Genomic DNA, 16713 nt, shown 5'->3' on the forward strand with positions numbered 1-16713 from the left:
ACCAGTTTCCAGTGACATAATACAAGCCATACACCATTATTTCCTATCCGCCTGACCTTGACCCTTTCATGCACGAAGCAGAAACTTAAAAAGAAGCATTTCTTTGAAGTTTGCAGATATTTAGTTAGAATAATCTGTTAGGAATCTATTACAGCAGAACTGTTTGATATAGAATAAAATTACAGACTCAAGTTTTTTATATGCCCTACATGTCTCATCACAGAAATGCATTTTATATTGAATGTCAATGCCATTAATAGTGCTACACTAAAGAAATATGTACTTTAAAACTACTTGAACTATAAGTGAAGAGTTTTCTGAACTGTTGCCTAAAGAACAGATTTAAAAAAAAAAAAAAAAAAAAAAAAAAACTCTTCTGATACCAAAATTTCTCTTAAGAATCAAACTGCAAGTTTTCCGTGTTTGAAAGAATTGCTTCTGATTATAACAATAAAATTTAAAAAAAGAACACCTTTTTATTCATCTATTACAACATTACTTGATAAAATTAAGGCATTAAAATTCACTTAAAATAATTTCAGAGGACTTATATGAAACCAAGTTAAACAAATAATAATAATATAATAAAATAAAAAATTCATTTCACAGAGAAGGAAAGTACACTTACACTATCATCACACTTCAACATTTAAAATAAACATACGACTGGCATATCTTAATGTTTTCCAACATTAGTCAGAAAATAACACAGTATCGAAGCAATGTTAAAATACTGATTAATGACATCAAATATTAGCATTTCTTGAAGTAAACAATTTAATGCATATTGCCAAGAAACAGATCACATGTTTACATGTTCACAATAACTATTTTTACTCAACTATTGGGTCATTTAAAAAGTTCTGTCATTCCTGACAACCATTTTCTGTAAAGCACTAGTACCACAGCGTACATACACATGAGCAGGAAGCACATTTCTTGTGTAAAGGAATGCATGATCCACACACTATACCCAAATAACAGCAGCATGAGTGATGTTTTTAAAAAGGCAAATTATCTGCTAACATCTGAGCAGAAATGTCAGTAGTCTATGAAACTTCATAAAGGAATCATAGCAAAGCTGGCAACAAACAACATTAATGAAGTAATCCGGATAGCAATGAATATAAGGGTATATCAGAAGTAATTTAAAAAAAGTTCAGAAATAGTGACTTCTCTACTCAGCCTGTTTTAAGATCCAAACAATGTTGTCACATTGATCTAGTGCAGCTCTGAGCTATAGTGGAAGACTGTTAACAATAGAATTACATATAATCAAAGGACCGTCAGCTATACACCAAGTAACAATTTCTGGCAACTGTATGCAAAGTGAAAGACAAACGAGGCTGGAAAACTGGTTTGGATGATTACACTCAGGACCAGAAAAACGCAATATTAACCTTTGTGCTTTCCTTTTGTTTTAACACTGCAAGGACACTTTTCTAGTTTTGGTTAGGTTTATTTAGTCATGACAGAGCATTGAAGGGCTGTCTGCCTAATGGGAAGAATGCTTTTGTAGAGAACTTTTTAAGGGAAACTGTCTTGTATACATTTTACACGTGGGAAAACACCCATGTAGCCAGCATATTCACTGGGATTCAAACCCTAGACTGAACTAACAGTGTTCAGCGACTTTACTGCTTGGCCCACTGGTGGGTCTTTTCTAGACTGGATCACCACAAGTATTGAAAATATGTGTTGCATCACAACACCCAGCACAAAAGACAATAGTTAGCACCGAGTAACATGAAAATGACTGCAGAGAATGATTGCCATGGAAAGAAAGTGGCATCTGGTACGGAACTTTCATTACAAGCTTATTGCTCCACAGTAAGGACAACATGCCTAATGAAGCACATAACAAAATATCAAAAGTCTTATTCCATACACCTGATAAGCCCAGACATGTCTGCTTATCATTTGTCTTCATCTTTGCAACAGATCTTAATTGTATAATATTTCCAAACATATGAAGCTGCTAAACAGAGTATCAAACACAGTATTTGCCACTAAGGCCCCTGCATTTTTTTATTGAGATGCTGACAGCTTGGTTTTCAGATGGTAAAAGGTGACAAACAATGATGATGCCTATCACCTTTTACCATTTGGATGTTACAAACATCTCATGTTACATAATTTGTTCAGAATTTCCCTTTAAACTTTTATGTTTTACAGTTTTTTAATTTGCTGAAAACTTTTAATCAGTAACTTCGAGATATTAGATCATAATCATAAGTTTTCAGAGAATTTTTTCTTTTTAATATATGAAATGAATAGCTGCACAAAAACATAACAAATTTTAGCATGAGAGGTTTTCTTTGTAATGATTAGAAGTGTTTTTCAACCATGCTGATTGCTTTGCATGAATTTAATGATGATATTAACTCGCATATAAATTAAATTTGCAGATTTAGAGCTACATACATTAGTGAATATCAGTGCTCTCCGTGCAATGTGACTTTACAACACGACTCAAAATTACAGAACTTTTAAAATGATCCAATGTATTATTTCTATCTACATGCTGACAACAGAAATGACAACTGCTATTAAAGAAAAAGATGCTACATTCCAGTAGAGAAGGTAACTTTGCCTGATAAAATATTATAAATGCAATCCTTAGACAGAAAAGCCTTACAAATGTGATAAAATAATTTAAGTGCTATGAACAGGCAGTCGGGGGGGGGGGGATATTTATGCAGATTTGAATGTACAAGTACATGAAAAATTTTTATCCATCCACAGTTGTTTCAACATCATTAATGTTAAAAACACAGATTAACAATTAAAACAGAGAAATTTTTAAACTTGAAATGACAGTATACTGTGCTGCAAAGAATATTATGACAAGAAACATTTATGGCACAAGGCTATAATAATTTTCTAACACAGAAATCAATTTAAGATTATGAATTTAGTGCACTTATGTATATGCCCAGCTTTAATATTATTTTACATAAAGCTATGAATTCTCAAACCAAAACATTTACATTTATGAATTCAAACTTGCACATGAAACAGAAGAAATCAATTTAAGATTGAATTTGGTATATATACATATATATATCCAGCTTTAATGTTACATATGCCATTACAAATTTTCAACAGAAAATATTTACATTCACTTACACTAATCTGAATATAAAACATTAACAATCTCTACAGAATTTCATATTCAGTTACACAAAAGAATTAGAAATAAGTCACAATTCGCCTAAGGACACACATATTACAAGGACTGGTTCTTATTGGTTATAGGAAACCATGAAGCCGGACGTGGCACTGCATCAAATTTTGGTTTATACTAAAAGCTGATGATATAAATAGATGGTGCTATTTTGCAGTATCATTAACGTTTTAATAGCAGCTAGTTTAAATTTAGGGAATTTTGGTGCAATGCTGAAAAAACCATAATATGCAAATGAATTAAGATGCTATAGCTTCTTATAACAGAAGAAAATTTTACCACAATAAGTTTTTTGTCCAAATGGTCCCGCAATGTGGCTACAAGTAGGTAAGAAGTGCTGCTAGAGGTGTAGCATCTTTGGTAGTTGCTGTACTGTAGGCCTTTGTGCGATGAACTGGTTTCAGGATCTAGGAATCATTTTCAGAAGCCTTATGCTTTATTTACTGTTTAGCTGATGAACTTACTTCTGTGTCATGGTGTCAATGTCAGACGGATTTCAGTCCAGAAACAATTGCGAGCATGAAATGCTTTGAGTATCTGCAAAAACGATTTATGAAGATCAGGGGAACAGAGAAGATTGCTGAAGCCTTGACAAAATTCTGTTCATGAAATTTAAAAGTAATTGTAGCCAATCACTTCCTGAGCAATCGGTGTTTGGCGGCATTTGCCAGAAAGTTAAGTAATGTTTTATGTGGTAGTAGTGACTAATTGGCATGCACTATGCTCGAAGAAACTTAAATACACTGAGGATGGCTGAATAATTTTTTTCACACTGCTACTATAGTTATAAAACTGAAGAACAACATTCAAAAGCATCAGCATAACTTCATGGATCTTGAAACCAGGACTCATAAGCAGACCATAGAAAGACTCTGGGGATTTATGAAATAAGAAGTATGGAGGCACAGCGAGACAGCATTTGGACTCGGATCTCACAGAATTCATGCGACACAGCACTGCTAGTAGTGATAAATTTAACAAAATTTTATTGGGAATACTTGGCTTACACCCACCACAAACCCCACTACAATTCAAGTTTTTATCATTAACGTTTGTAGTGGATTTATGGTATCAGAAAAATCACCAATGTGTGCTGCGGACAACTCAGAAAAGCAGTAACCAATACATGGTTCCTATAACTGATAAGAACCTAATAGTTTAACACCTCGAAGATGCAGTATTTTATTTAGTTATCATCATTTAAACTACATCTGACCAAAATTAAATCTGTATAAACAACCATGCCTCAGAAGGAATGATTGACGAAGAATGGAAAAAATCTAAGCATTTACCATCCACATGGCCTCAAACACAGCTAATTATTAACGCTGCCATTTGGTAAAGCATAATACCTTAATTTTTGATAAATTCTCATTAATTGAAATTATGCAAACATTTGAAGTTTTGTTGTAATGCATATATGTTTCAAACACCATATGTTATGCAATTTGCACAGAATTTCTTTAAAAACTTTTATGACCTTTTACGTTTTTTATTTCTTGAAAACCAAAAACTCTTCGAGATGTCAGACTTTAATCTGAAATTTTCAGATTTCATTTATTTATACATAAAACCGGTAGCTACATCATAAACATTCAAATTTAGCATGGTGGTTTTTTTCTCATGATTAGAAGCGATTTTTAAACATGCTGACTGCTTCATAAAACTTAAAATATGATATTAACTTACATGACTTACATGTCTTACATGTAAATCAATCTTGCAACTTTACACATCTTCTAAAACTTACACAAGAAAAATAAAACTAAAATGTGTAACCTGGACATTTTATCCCATACTACACATTAACTTACTGAATTCATTAAGTCAAGTTTTAAATTGAGACAAAAATCTTTGTTTTATACAAGGAAGTGAATTTCATGCACAAAATTCTCCATAAATATGACTGAAACTAAAGGCTCCTTAACCTTACTAATGAACTATTTCTACCACTACATTCCCTTACACACTTCTTGAGATATTTATTTTTATTCTCATGTACTGGACGGATTAATTGCTTTAGATTTTCATAATTAGCAATTCCAAGCAAAGCCTTAGTTGGGGAGAGAGGATTAACCTGTGCCTTTTGGTTTGTGTACTTTTTTAAAATTAAATCTATATTTAAAGTACATCTTCACTGCAATAATCCAGGTAACACTGTATGCAAAAGCATGATAAAAATAATTTGTAAACACATTAATAGTAACATCAAATAAAACAGAGAAACAAGTAGATGCAATAGATTAAGGAAATAATGATTTAAAACATGAATAAAACAAAATGGAAGATAGTAAGCAAAATAATTTTAAAGATTGTCTTATGAAAATATAAAAGTAACACATTCTATCTTTAACACACATATACACTCATAAATCTTTTAAGTAGCAAAATGTACAAGTATTCAGAAAACAAATCTTTCCTACAAGGACAACATAAGGACTTAAAAGTAACAATGTTACACATTTTACCGGGATGCGAGTGGCCATATCCAAACAAGGATAGAAACATCCAACAAATTGCTAAAAACCACCACTTTCAAATTACACACACTATAATATTTACACAATGCAATGCTTTAAGCACCCATTTAAGAGAAGTAGAAAAAAATAAGCTCACCACTTTCAATAATACATACTTATCTCTACAGAATTTTGCCAAAATTTGAAAACTGATAAAGGTAAAATAACTGTACTCTTAACAGTTAAAAATGAAACTGAAACGTTTCCTAAGCTCTTTTGATTTCATTCATAGGAAAGAACCTTCTTTCCTATGTGTATTATACAATAAAATACAATTATACAATAAAACAAAAAAGTTCCTGAAAACTTTTGAATTTACAACTACTGTGACTGCGGGAACAGGAAACAAATGAAACTTTGGCTTAGCATAGTACGAGCCTTAAGAACCTAACCATTATGTTTTATACTTTTTTTCGCTTCTTAATATGGAAAATAACATGAGTGTCACGGCGCCTACGTTTAGTGAAAATATCTAGCACCCTTTACCATAAACAAAATTATTATAATCTTTTCTATAACTGACTAAACATATATCTGAAAAAATGTTTACAAAAGTAGTTTTACGTTTTGCCCATAGGACACCATCATAAAAGTTACTAAGTTCTACCATACCATTTAAAGATTAACCTGAGAATTAGACTTGATACTTCCCAAAATCACATCTGACATTTTCCATTTAATTTTATACAAGTCAAATCACATAATTACCTTTATCCTATTTCTGTACTGCTTGGCACTTAAAAAGCACTTTCAATACAACTTCTGTAGGGTACGGTACAAGGATCTGGTGATTTTCATAACACTATGATGGCATGAAGCAGGTTAGACAGGTGCATCATACATGAAATTTTCTTACAAGAATGCATTAATTGTAATGGAAACTAACTTTGTAATAAAATTTTTAAGTATATGAATACAACTCAATTAACTGCAATACAACTTCTTCACACTTCTAACACAACTATAGTATATTCTTGACCCATTATCTTGTAACCCTATCTTAAGTAATTCCATGCTCATGACCCAATTGGTACTTTCAGTTAATAATAGTCCATGTTTTTCATCTGAAAATATTTCCTTCGAAACATCAAGAATGTTTTAGAACTAATAAATAAAGAGAGGTATTTTCCACTGAAGTTCTACGAGACTTGAACGCAGATTTTTTTTTTTTTTTAATGTTTTCTGCTTTGTTTCAGAAACAAGACACAATAAGGTAGGTAGATCTTCAAGAACATACCACATAAATTCACATTTTGAATTATAAACATACTCTTCAGGATTAACATTTATACATACATATAACATTACAGTTTTCATATCCTTTTAAGGATCAACTAGGCATTTTCCTTTACTGAAAACGACTGCCAAAACCTTACAGAAAAACTGCACAGGTAAAGTTTGCGAAACATTCATGTAGAAAATATAAAAAGCATTACAGAACTTAGTCTCAAAATACAAGCAATTACTACGAAATGCCTATCTATGAATGAATTTACTTGAATAAGTATCAGAATAATAAACTGCATTAGCAAGAACTTGCAAAGGACTCCAATTTCAGAGCAATCTTACAAAAGAAATTACAGAATAATTGTTAGAGGAACTGCAGTTTATGAGGTTAAACAGTAAACATGTTGCTTGGCAATAATTTTCCTGTCCCCTTCTTGCTACTAGCTAGGGTTATACTACAAGGTTTACTCCTTCTAACATGAAATTTATTTCAAAAGTCAAAATTTTAAAAGTCTGCTTCAACAACTACTACCCTAATTTCTCGTAATATGAGCTGCAGAAGGCACTTCAACTAGCAAATAATAATAAAAATAAGTAAATGAAAACTAATGAAAGTTGTATTAATTCTTTCTTTTTCAGTAGGAACAATAAAAATAATTTTAAAATCAATACAAATGAAAAAAATTTGTCAGAAATTCAAAATTTATCAGATTTTCACTTGACTTTCTATTTACATATAACTTTATCAATAAATTCTAAAGAAACCGCTTGATCATAAGAGCCACAAATGCTGTAAAATTAACTGAAGAAATTTACTGAAATATCCTCAATCTAATGATAAAAAAATACATAGCTAATTTGGTAACAGAAATATGCTTTGATACACAAAATTATAATTAACAGACGTTGAAAATACGACAATTTATACTTTTCATTTACCTTTTTTTCCCCAGAAAACAGTTTACATACAAGTTTACTATGTGACTCATATTTAATCCACTACAATATATTTTATCAGCAAATAGTTTATGGCAATTTAAAATATTAAAGAACTGATCAATTAAAGTCTATAATTCATCTTATAAATGAATCCTTTAGTAATACACAGAAAATGTTTTCAGAGAATAATTCATTAATCTTTGTTTTTGAGATCCTTCTCTGTCAATTTAGATAATTATTTTAAATTTTTTTGAAAAAAATCATCCTGCTTACTAGATGTATGCATAACAAGGTACACTGGCAGAAAATGCAACTACATCTACTGTTGTAACTAGGACTAAAAACAAATGATTGTTGATGGAAATATTTAAATCCTTCTCAATATTTTGACTTGTAAGGTTTATATGGACATAACTGGGTGGCTGATGACTTCAAAGGTTTTAATTTTAAAAATTAAAATGGATTCCATATTATAATATATAACATCAAAACTGCACTAAATTAGATCCTTCTTGGGCTTCAGTTTTCCTCCATTTTAATTATAATGTTTATCATTTGCCTAGTTTAATAGACAGCTTGCTTGTCCACTTTCATACATTGTGCAATTTTCATCTGAATCTTTAAATGGATGGATGTTTCTTCAAAATACAGCCCTTTAAAGTAATTGTAGTAGCAACAAGATGTTGCTACTACAATTATTACAATGATTCAAAAGATTTGAATTCCATACAATCTGCTTGGCATCTGATAACATCTTTATCCGGTTTAGTGTAAAATCGTTTAAAGAATCCTTTTGATATGTATTCTTTTTAGTTTGTTTTTATTGCTTAATCAGCTAAATTTGGTTTCATATGCATTTTTCTTTTTTCAGATATCCATTCTAAACTTTAAATAAGTCTTTGTTTTTCTTCAAGACAGTACCATCGTTTTTTGGTTGTAATTTTCTTTTAGTCTTATTCTAATGATTTTACAGATTCTTTCTATTCATGATTATTACATCAGTCATCATGATTATTACCGTTAACAATTAATGGTGCAAAGTTTACTTACATTTTCTTTTGATGTTTTATTTGTCACTTATGTAATTTTAATGATATTTTTTTAATATTCAGAGAGTGCATTGCATCATGTTTCAAAATGGTACAAGAGGTAATCCCAGAAGTTCATTTTGGAAATCCCCCTTAACACCCCAAAATCATCAGCTTTGAATTATATTAAGCAAATGATCATGATAAAACTGAAGTTTTGATTTAAATTGAAAATTAAGCCACTGAACATGACACTATAGAACAGCTCAACCTTCATCTGTCTACCAAGTTTATTAAGTTTGAGAATATTACCAATACAAGAAAACACAGCTTACAAATAAAATGATGAGAACAGCTTTAGCTAAGATTTTTTGACATCTGATTCTTGAATTTTGATACACATTCCCCCATTTCCCAAACATTTAGACAGAAATTAATGACTTCAATATGCATGCGGTATAATACAAATGACACATTTCACATTGAAAATAAAATGATGTCGTTATGTACAGTTTCTAAGCATTAAATTAAAAACTAATAATCAAAGTATGTATGAATGCATGCATAAAGAATGTCCAGTGTTGATTGAAATGTCCTTTAGAATATTTTTTGTACTAAAAGTACTAAACGTTGAAATACTTTCCATGTCACAGCAAGAAAGTATTCTAAACTTTGCATTTGTTCACTAAATACTATGGCAAAAATTATGAAAGCATAAAAAGTAAAGAAATAAAAATGGAAAAATAATTTTGATTATTTATCACAGCTGCATACATCCCTTCCATGCCTGCAGAAGAAATAATACTTCACAAAGATAAAAATTACAGGATGAGATCTAATGTGATAAAAAAATGGAAATGTACTAACATCGACTTAACTCAATGTCTAAAAAATAATCAGTCATTCATTTGAATTTCAAATGGGGTATATATAGAACTGGTATCATGTTTAAATCATACTACAAATGGAAAAAAAATTATAAGCATTATAGCAATGCACATTCATTATCACATGGAAGTGTAAGACAGTTAACGACCCATTCATTAATGCACACAAATTCCCCCCTCTCCACACTGAAATCAACATAATTTATTCATTTAATCATTCACTTTAAAGTTTTTTTTAACAGCATTCTCCATCTGGAAAGCCAATTACTCCTGCCAACATTACCAGTAAAAATGTCTCAGTCCTTTTCCTAACTTTGACAATGCTCATTTATTAGCACCTGTAGATTATAAGCTACAATCTGCTACAAATGTCTGGCACACTACATATTTCTTTTCATAACTTAGATAATGGACATTTATCAGCTCTTGGAGAGATCACAAAGTACAACATGTCATGTTGTCTGACACATTATACACTGCAGACAGAAGACACATTCTTTCATAATTTCAGAGTGAATTTTAAGGAAGCTGATGTACAAGTGTATGCAAAGTTTTATTTAATCAATTCAAAGTACAGAAAGTATATGGGATGCCTTTCTAAACGAAATTCATTTTCCTGTTATATATGCCAGACAATCATTCTGGACTTCATCCTCTAACTATTAGATCAAAACTTGTAGAATCCATATCAACAGGTGCTGAAGATTAGAAACTGTTAGATGTAAAAGAATTTTGGTAAGCTGTCCAGTTATGCAATAAATTACAGCTAAAATCTTTACCAACTTTAAGATGGTTTTCTGATACAAAAGTTTCATACGTAATGAGGATAAATAAATTTTAGTTTGGACAACATCTAAGCTATTACTGTTTAAACAAGGTCTTCATTTTAGCATAATACTACTTCCAGATTTAAATTAACATTCGACATCAGGTCCATGGAAAGAAGTTAAAACAGATATAATCAGTTTTGTCAATACTGGGTATTTCTGTTTGCCATTTTCCTTGTCATCTTCAGCCCGAAACTTTAAGAATTTTTTAGTTTCCGTATAAGATAAACCACACACACACACACACACACACACACACACACACACACAAAAAAAAAAAAAAAAAAAAAAAAAAAAAACCTTTTTGAACAAAATAAATTTAGTTTGTTCAGTTTGTTAGAAGTGTGGTCGCCTACCACAGATAATCTAAGGTTTATATTTAAGTAATTTTAAAATATCTTTGTTCTAAAAGAAAACTGGAACAATATTTTGATTTTATAGATTCAAGATCCTACATTTCAAAAATTCAGAAATTTTGGGTTTTAGAAAATTAGAAATCCAGTATTCTGGCTATATCCAGCCCATAATCACTCCTTTGAAAATATTAAATGCCCAACTAAGATGCTTGGAACAATAATCTACCCAACTGCACCAAAATCTACAGTCAAATACATTAAATGAAAATCCATAGTAAGCGAAATATAACTACAATATCTACACACATGCAACCCACTCATTTTTGCAGAAATCCTTGTTTTGTGAATGATACAGATTTGAATTTACCAACATTCTAGATTTAATTTTTACAAAAAAAAAAAAAAAAAAAAAAAAAAGAGGTAAAGAACAAATTAAGATAGTAAAGTAGTTCTGAAAGTTACACTCAACTTGTAAATAAAACTCAATATAGATCATTTTATGAACATTTTAAATAATCAGAATTCTCAAAAAAGCCAGGTAAGTCTATAAATAGATCTTTCTAAATAGATTATACTTTTCGTGATGCTTCAACTTTCACTGCACACGTCTATGAACTTTGAAATGACTTTTTTTTTTTTTGCCTTGCTGATGTTCTAACCCACTGCAAAAATTGCCTTTTAATTTCAATGTGATATTTGTAAATGCATGTTTATCACCTGCTATGACATTTCAGAAAGTTTTGATCTGAATTCTAACAACTCCTGATTAGCTGCAGTAAGATTAAAATTTTCTTTATCAGCCAACAGACAAAGCACAAATTTTGCTGTTATGCAATTTTCAATCAAAATTGGGTGAACATATTTTTGTAAAAGGCAATAATCTATCTAAAAAGGAAACAGTATAAGCAAGAGTGGCAGTTGCTTTAACATTATCCACATGTATAGACACATGATGAATCCACATGATGAATGTATAGACATCAACCCTAATTAACTATAATTTCATAGAAAGAAAAAATAGTACATAAATACTAACATTGATTAGATATTTGTAGACTGTTGCCCTCCTCTTTCTTATATGACTCAGCTTCTTGTACTATCAGCCTTCAAATGAGCTCACTAACTTCACAGTTTTGGAAGTTGAAACAGAAATAACATTTAGAATAGAAATAACATGCAATGTCTCTGCATGTTATTTCTATTCATATGGACTGGATATTTAACACATCATTCTTGTTTTTAATGTTGGTTTAAACTTTTGGGGGGGGGGAAGAAAAGGGCTATGAATTGGAAATGTTAAATTTTTTAAGGATATTAATGATGGTTACTTATCTACTTTGCACTATTTTTACTTCCAAAGGATTTCTAAGAAACCTATTCTAGTATAGTAGAAAATCTGAATCAAAAGGCCTTTCAATATCAATTGAGCAACATGAGTTTATGTCATTAATGAAAGAGCACTGTCAATTAAAGCACATTAAAAAAAAAAAAAAAAACTAATATGTTGTGCCTGCTTTATCTTGTTTTAAAACATACGCTATTCAAAACAGAAATGCCTTCATTCACACATTACAACAAAAACTGAAATTTTCTAAAAATAGCCTAACTTTGATCACAGACCTTGAAATTTGAAACTCAAAATAAAAAAAATTAATAGTCACGATTTTAAAGATGGCAATAAAGTACGACTAAATAACAAAACCTAAAGTTCTAATTTTGGTATTTAATATTAAACCTTAATTTTAGTTATTTATATGAACGCTATAATAAACAAATGTGCACAATTACAATCTAGACAAAACTTTTCATTCATTCACATTAAATATTTTCATTAACTGACAAATCAACATAACAATGCATCAATTAACTGTCAACATCTTATGCAGATCTGTACTCTGTCATAAACAATAAAACTATGTCAAATCAGAACTTTCTTCATACTATTAAGTATCAGTTTCTTTCAAATATGTACCATTTCATTGTTGGATTATATTTACAAAAAAATTTGATAAACACTTTCCGGAGATGTAAAATTTATATATGATTAATTCTCTGTTTGAAGATGAAGTTTTATGGCACTGCATTCGAACGAAGTCTATATTATAAAAGCTTCTGGATGAAGAAATTAAGTTGAGAATTGCCAAGACTCTTATTATATTTATACAAATAAACTTTTACAGTAGAAGAACGTTTATCAGAAGCCAAACTTTGGTTCCTAAGTGAATATCTATCTTACTTGAATGATTCTGATCATGCATAATTTCAAGTTTATTAATTTAATAATATTACTTGCAACTGTTTTGATATCTCATTAACAAATATTTCAAACATTAAAAACAGAATAAATTACATATAAATTTCATGCTAGTTCTTAAGAAACTTATAATAATAATAATAATACCTAATACAAAATTTGGAAGAACAGCAAATGGGAAGATTTCTTAAACCAGTATTTTACTATTTAACGAGATGGAAAGCTTCAATCTTCTTTTTGCTAAGCAAAAAAGTACAGTTAGGACAAAACCATTTTATCAGCCACTCACAAATTAAGGCACAAAATTTTACGTACATGGATACATAAAATGCACATTCCATACAAAACTAGTTTTTGCTATAAATAAAACTAATATTTAGAGGGGAACATTAAAAAAATCCTTGCACTATTCAAATATCTGATATTACACATTTTCTAAAGGTAACAATTTCTAACATACAAATGATAACAGACAGATAAGACAAACATGAATAAAAAGTACATGAACACCAGATATGGAGTGATACTTCAACTAATTCCTCCTAATCTAGGAAACATACCAATCTCGTGATACACAATTACTTATGAAGATTGCTCTGATTAAATTCAGAAACATGTAATATGATTTTATTTCATACAGGATTTTAAAAACAACTGATGTAAAAATTAATAATCAGCATAGATGTGGCTGATGATACACATAATAAACCCAACAGATGACAGCATTATCACTGCATCGATAATCAACATAAAAGTTACTTCAAATATTTACAGGGGGGAAAAAAAGTTAGATTTACTTCTATGAATAATTGGTATCTTTTTCACAACTTTCAAATTTTAATCATCCATAAATTATTGAATCCAGTAATACAGTACTGGAAAAAACTGTAAGCCTTCGGACATTTCTAGTAAAAGAAATTTTTAGAACTTAAAAAATTCTTCTATTAAATAACTACTTCACTCAATCAATTAAACATAAAACTTGGTTTTAGCTTCTTAAAAAACAATTTTCTAACAGTAAAACAGCTAAATGTTTAGTATAAACACATTTAAGTAATCACATGCAACTTTATTACCAACCTCCCATATAGAATGCTGGTTGCCAGAATTAACACTTCAGTCATTCTAGATGCAATTACATCACATAATACAAGTCATCAACATTAAGGTCATTTCACAGTTAAATTTTATTAAAAACATGCAAAAATTTTAACCACAAATTATGAATTACTCTGGATTATTTCATACAGATGATAACTCATAATGTGCAGTAGTTTATGTGTGTGTGTATATATATATATCAGGATTCTTGAAAGATTAAAGTATTAATACCATTTACAGTTAAACAAATAAATTCTGAACAAAACTGACAGACAAGAAGCACTGATTCTTAAAATTAGTGTCTTTGCCTATTTATGATTTACAGAACTCTCTTGTTATAACATGTTAGGTGTGGCCTGAATTAAAGCATATATGTTCTGCTGAAAATGAAGAAACAAGATAAAATATTTACATACAATGAAGGAACTATGTATATTAAAAATTTGGATATTTAACACAGTTATTAAATTTATACAGATATTAACATAGTTACTAAAAAGTTCATTTCAATGATCATTTTAAAGAATTGCAGCCAATAAATTATGGAAGTAAAAATTTAAAGCAAACAAACTTATGCATATGTAAATAATGGCTATCACATATTTGCACATATGCATTACAGACATTTGCTCTTTCTAAAATGTAAGCAAAAAATAATAAAATTAACAGCTGCCATTTCGCTGCTACCTTTTTTGGGAGAACTTAACTACAAATAACTGCAGTATTTTAATGAAAGCCACATCTAGGATTGATGCATCTACACATCACTTATGCCTCAACGCATCCCACAACTTTCAATGCTTTCTAATCTGAAAGTGACATTTGTTTCCAGTAAAGGGTCTTTCTGATTTGATTAAGATGTAAAATTTCTTTGAAAATAATCTGACTTCTTTTGCTGCTGGCTGATCTTAATTACATATGATTTTAAGCAATACACATCCTATATCCAATACTGTAGTATATAAAACAGTTATAACAGGAGAGTACTGTAATTAAAACAAAACTTTAAATATCTCTATAGTCAAAATTATTTTCAGGATAAAACTTCAGATGAATTTTCATTACAAATTTTACAATATTTTATAACAAAGTTTTGACAAAAGGCACACCAATCAGCTTTAACATTTTGAATTATTTTTTATTCAACAATAAAAACAAACTTTCAAACTTGCTGAATTTCACTCTTTGTTCTAAACAAGAATCTCATAAAATATTCTCAATCTCAGTTTTATGACAGATTCAAAGAGCAGATCTTTATATACAATAACAAATGAACATTAAAAGTTATCAGAAAATTTTGAAATATGTATGACTCATGGATTTGAACTTTGGAATGAAGCTTAACATTTCAATAGTATGAACACATTCAGCATGCACTGAAATTGTTAAACAGTCAGTTCCACTGAACAGTGCAGCAAAAATACATTTAAGTTTATAACTGAGCACAATGAGGCAGTGCAGCAAACTACACCAAAGGAACATACTGCACCTGTATCAGAGACATTTGTCTCTTGTACAGCAGCAGAGGGTAACCACTGATATGATTTCACTCTTACAACAAATGGAATCAGCAGCACAATGAACACTGTGCAATATGACATATCACATGGAACGATAAGGACCCTTCATTTTCAAAAACTGAAACACAAAAGAAAAATCATGTACTTCACATGAAGTATTTAAAACATTTAAAGCTTGCACACATTTTTCCAATGAAAAAAAAAAAAAAAAAAACTAATGATGTCTAAAATGCCTATTATAACAAAAAATTAATACTTACACTTTCTGGTTTCCCAAACATCATGTTTTCATCATTACTCCTATAAACTCTTTAGTATGGTAGTATGTGGGAGTCAAATAACATGAAAACCGTCTACTTTTGCAAATGCATTTCTGCTGAATTATTCATATAACTGCCCTGTTATAAAAATAAGCTGTTGAAAATTTTTAGATACGGATTTTTTTCTTTCAATGGAAAATTCTTAACCTTGGAGGAACACCCCAGAAATATATGATTTACTAAAATTTTGTGAAAACAGCTCAACATTATGGTATTCATAGAAGTTTAATAAAGAATGTGGGACAAAGAAAGCTTTTACTCTCTGTCACATATGATGAGTTTCAAAACTTAATACATGAAGATACATTAATACTTGAAGATGTAAATGCAGAGCCAGGTAAACGAAGGCACTGATAACGATACCGGAAAATATGGACAAAAATTATCTAAAGAAAAACATTCTACTTCAAAATAAAAAAGCATTATCACACTTACAAACAAAGAAATTTTTTACAAAGGCTGATGAACACTATGTGAAAAGAAGACCATTTCCTTCCAAGATGCCGCTTTACCAACCATTGACATGATTTATACATTTAAAAATCAAA

The 16713-nt window shown here is 30.0% G+C and overlaps 1 protein-coding gene across 1 annotated transcript in view; it reads right to left on the reverse strand.

The window, feature by feature from the left end:
- Positions 1-456: 456 nt before the first annotated feature.
- The window catches only part of LOC118182543 (leucine-rich repeat protein soc-2 homolog), an 84482-nt gene continuing 68225 nt past the window's right edge, over positions 457-16713 (reverse strand). The window contains exon 14 of the mRNA XM_085809452.1: positions 457-15963. Coding sequence (XP_085665578.1) covers positions 15928-15963 — 36 coding nt within the window. The 3' untranslated portion in view covers positions 457-15927. The remainder of the gene's footprint in view (positions 15964-16713) is intronic.

Source organism: Stegodyphus dumicola, chromosome X2, assembly GCF_044657685.1.
Source record: "Stegodyphus dumicola isolate Sdum_Otavi_A_Nest chromosome X2, ASM4465768v1".
NCBI lineage: Eukaryota > Metazoa > Arthropoda > Arachnida > Araneae > Eresidae > Stegodyphus > Stegodyphus dumicola.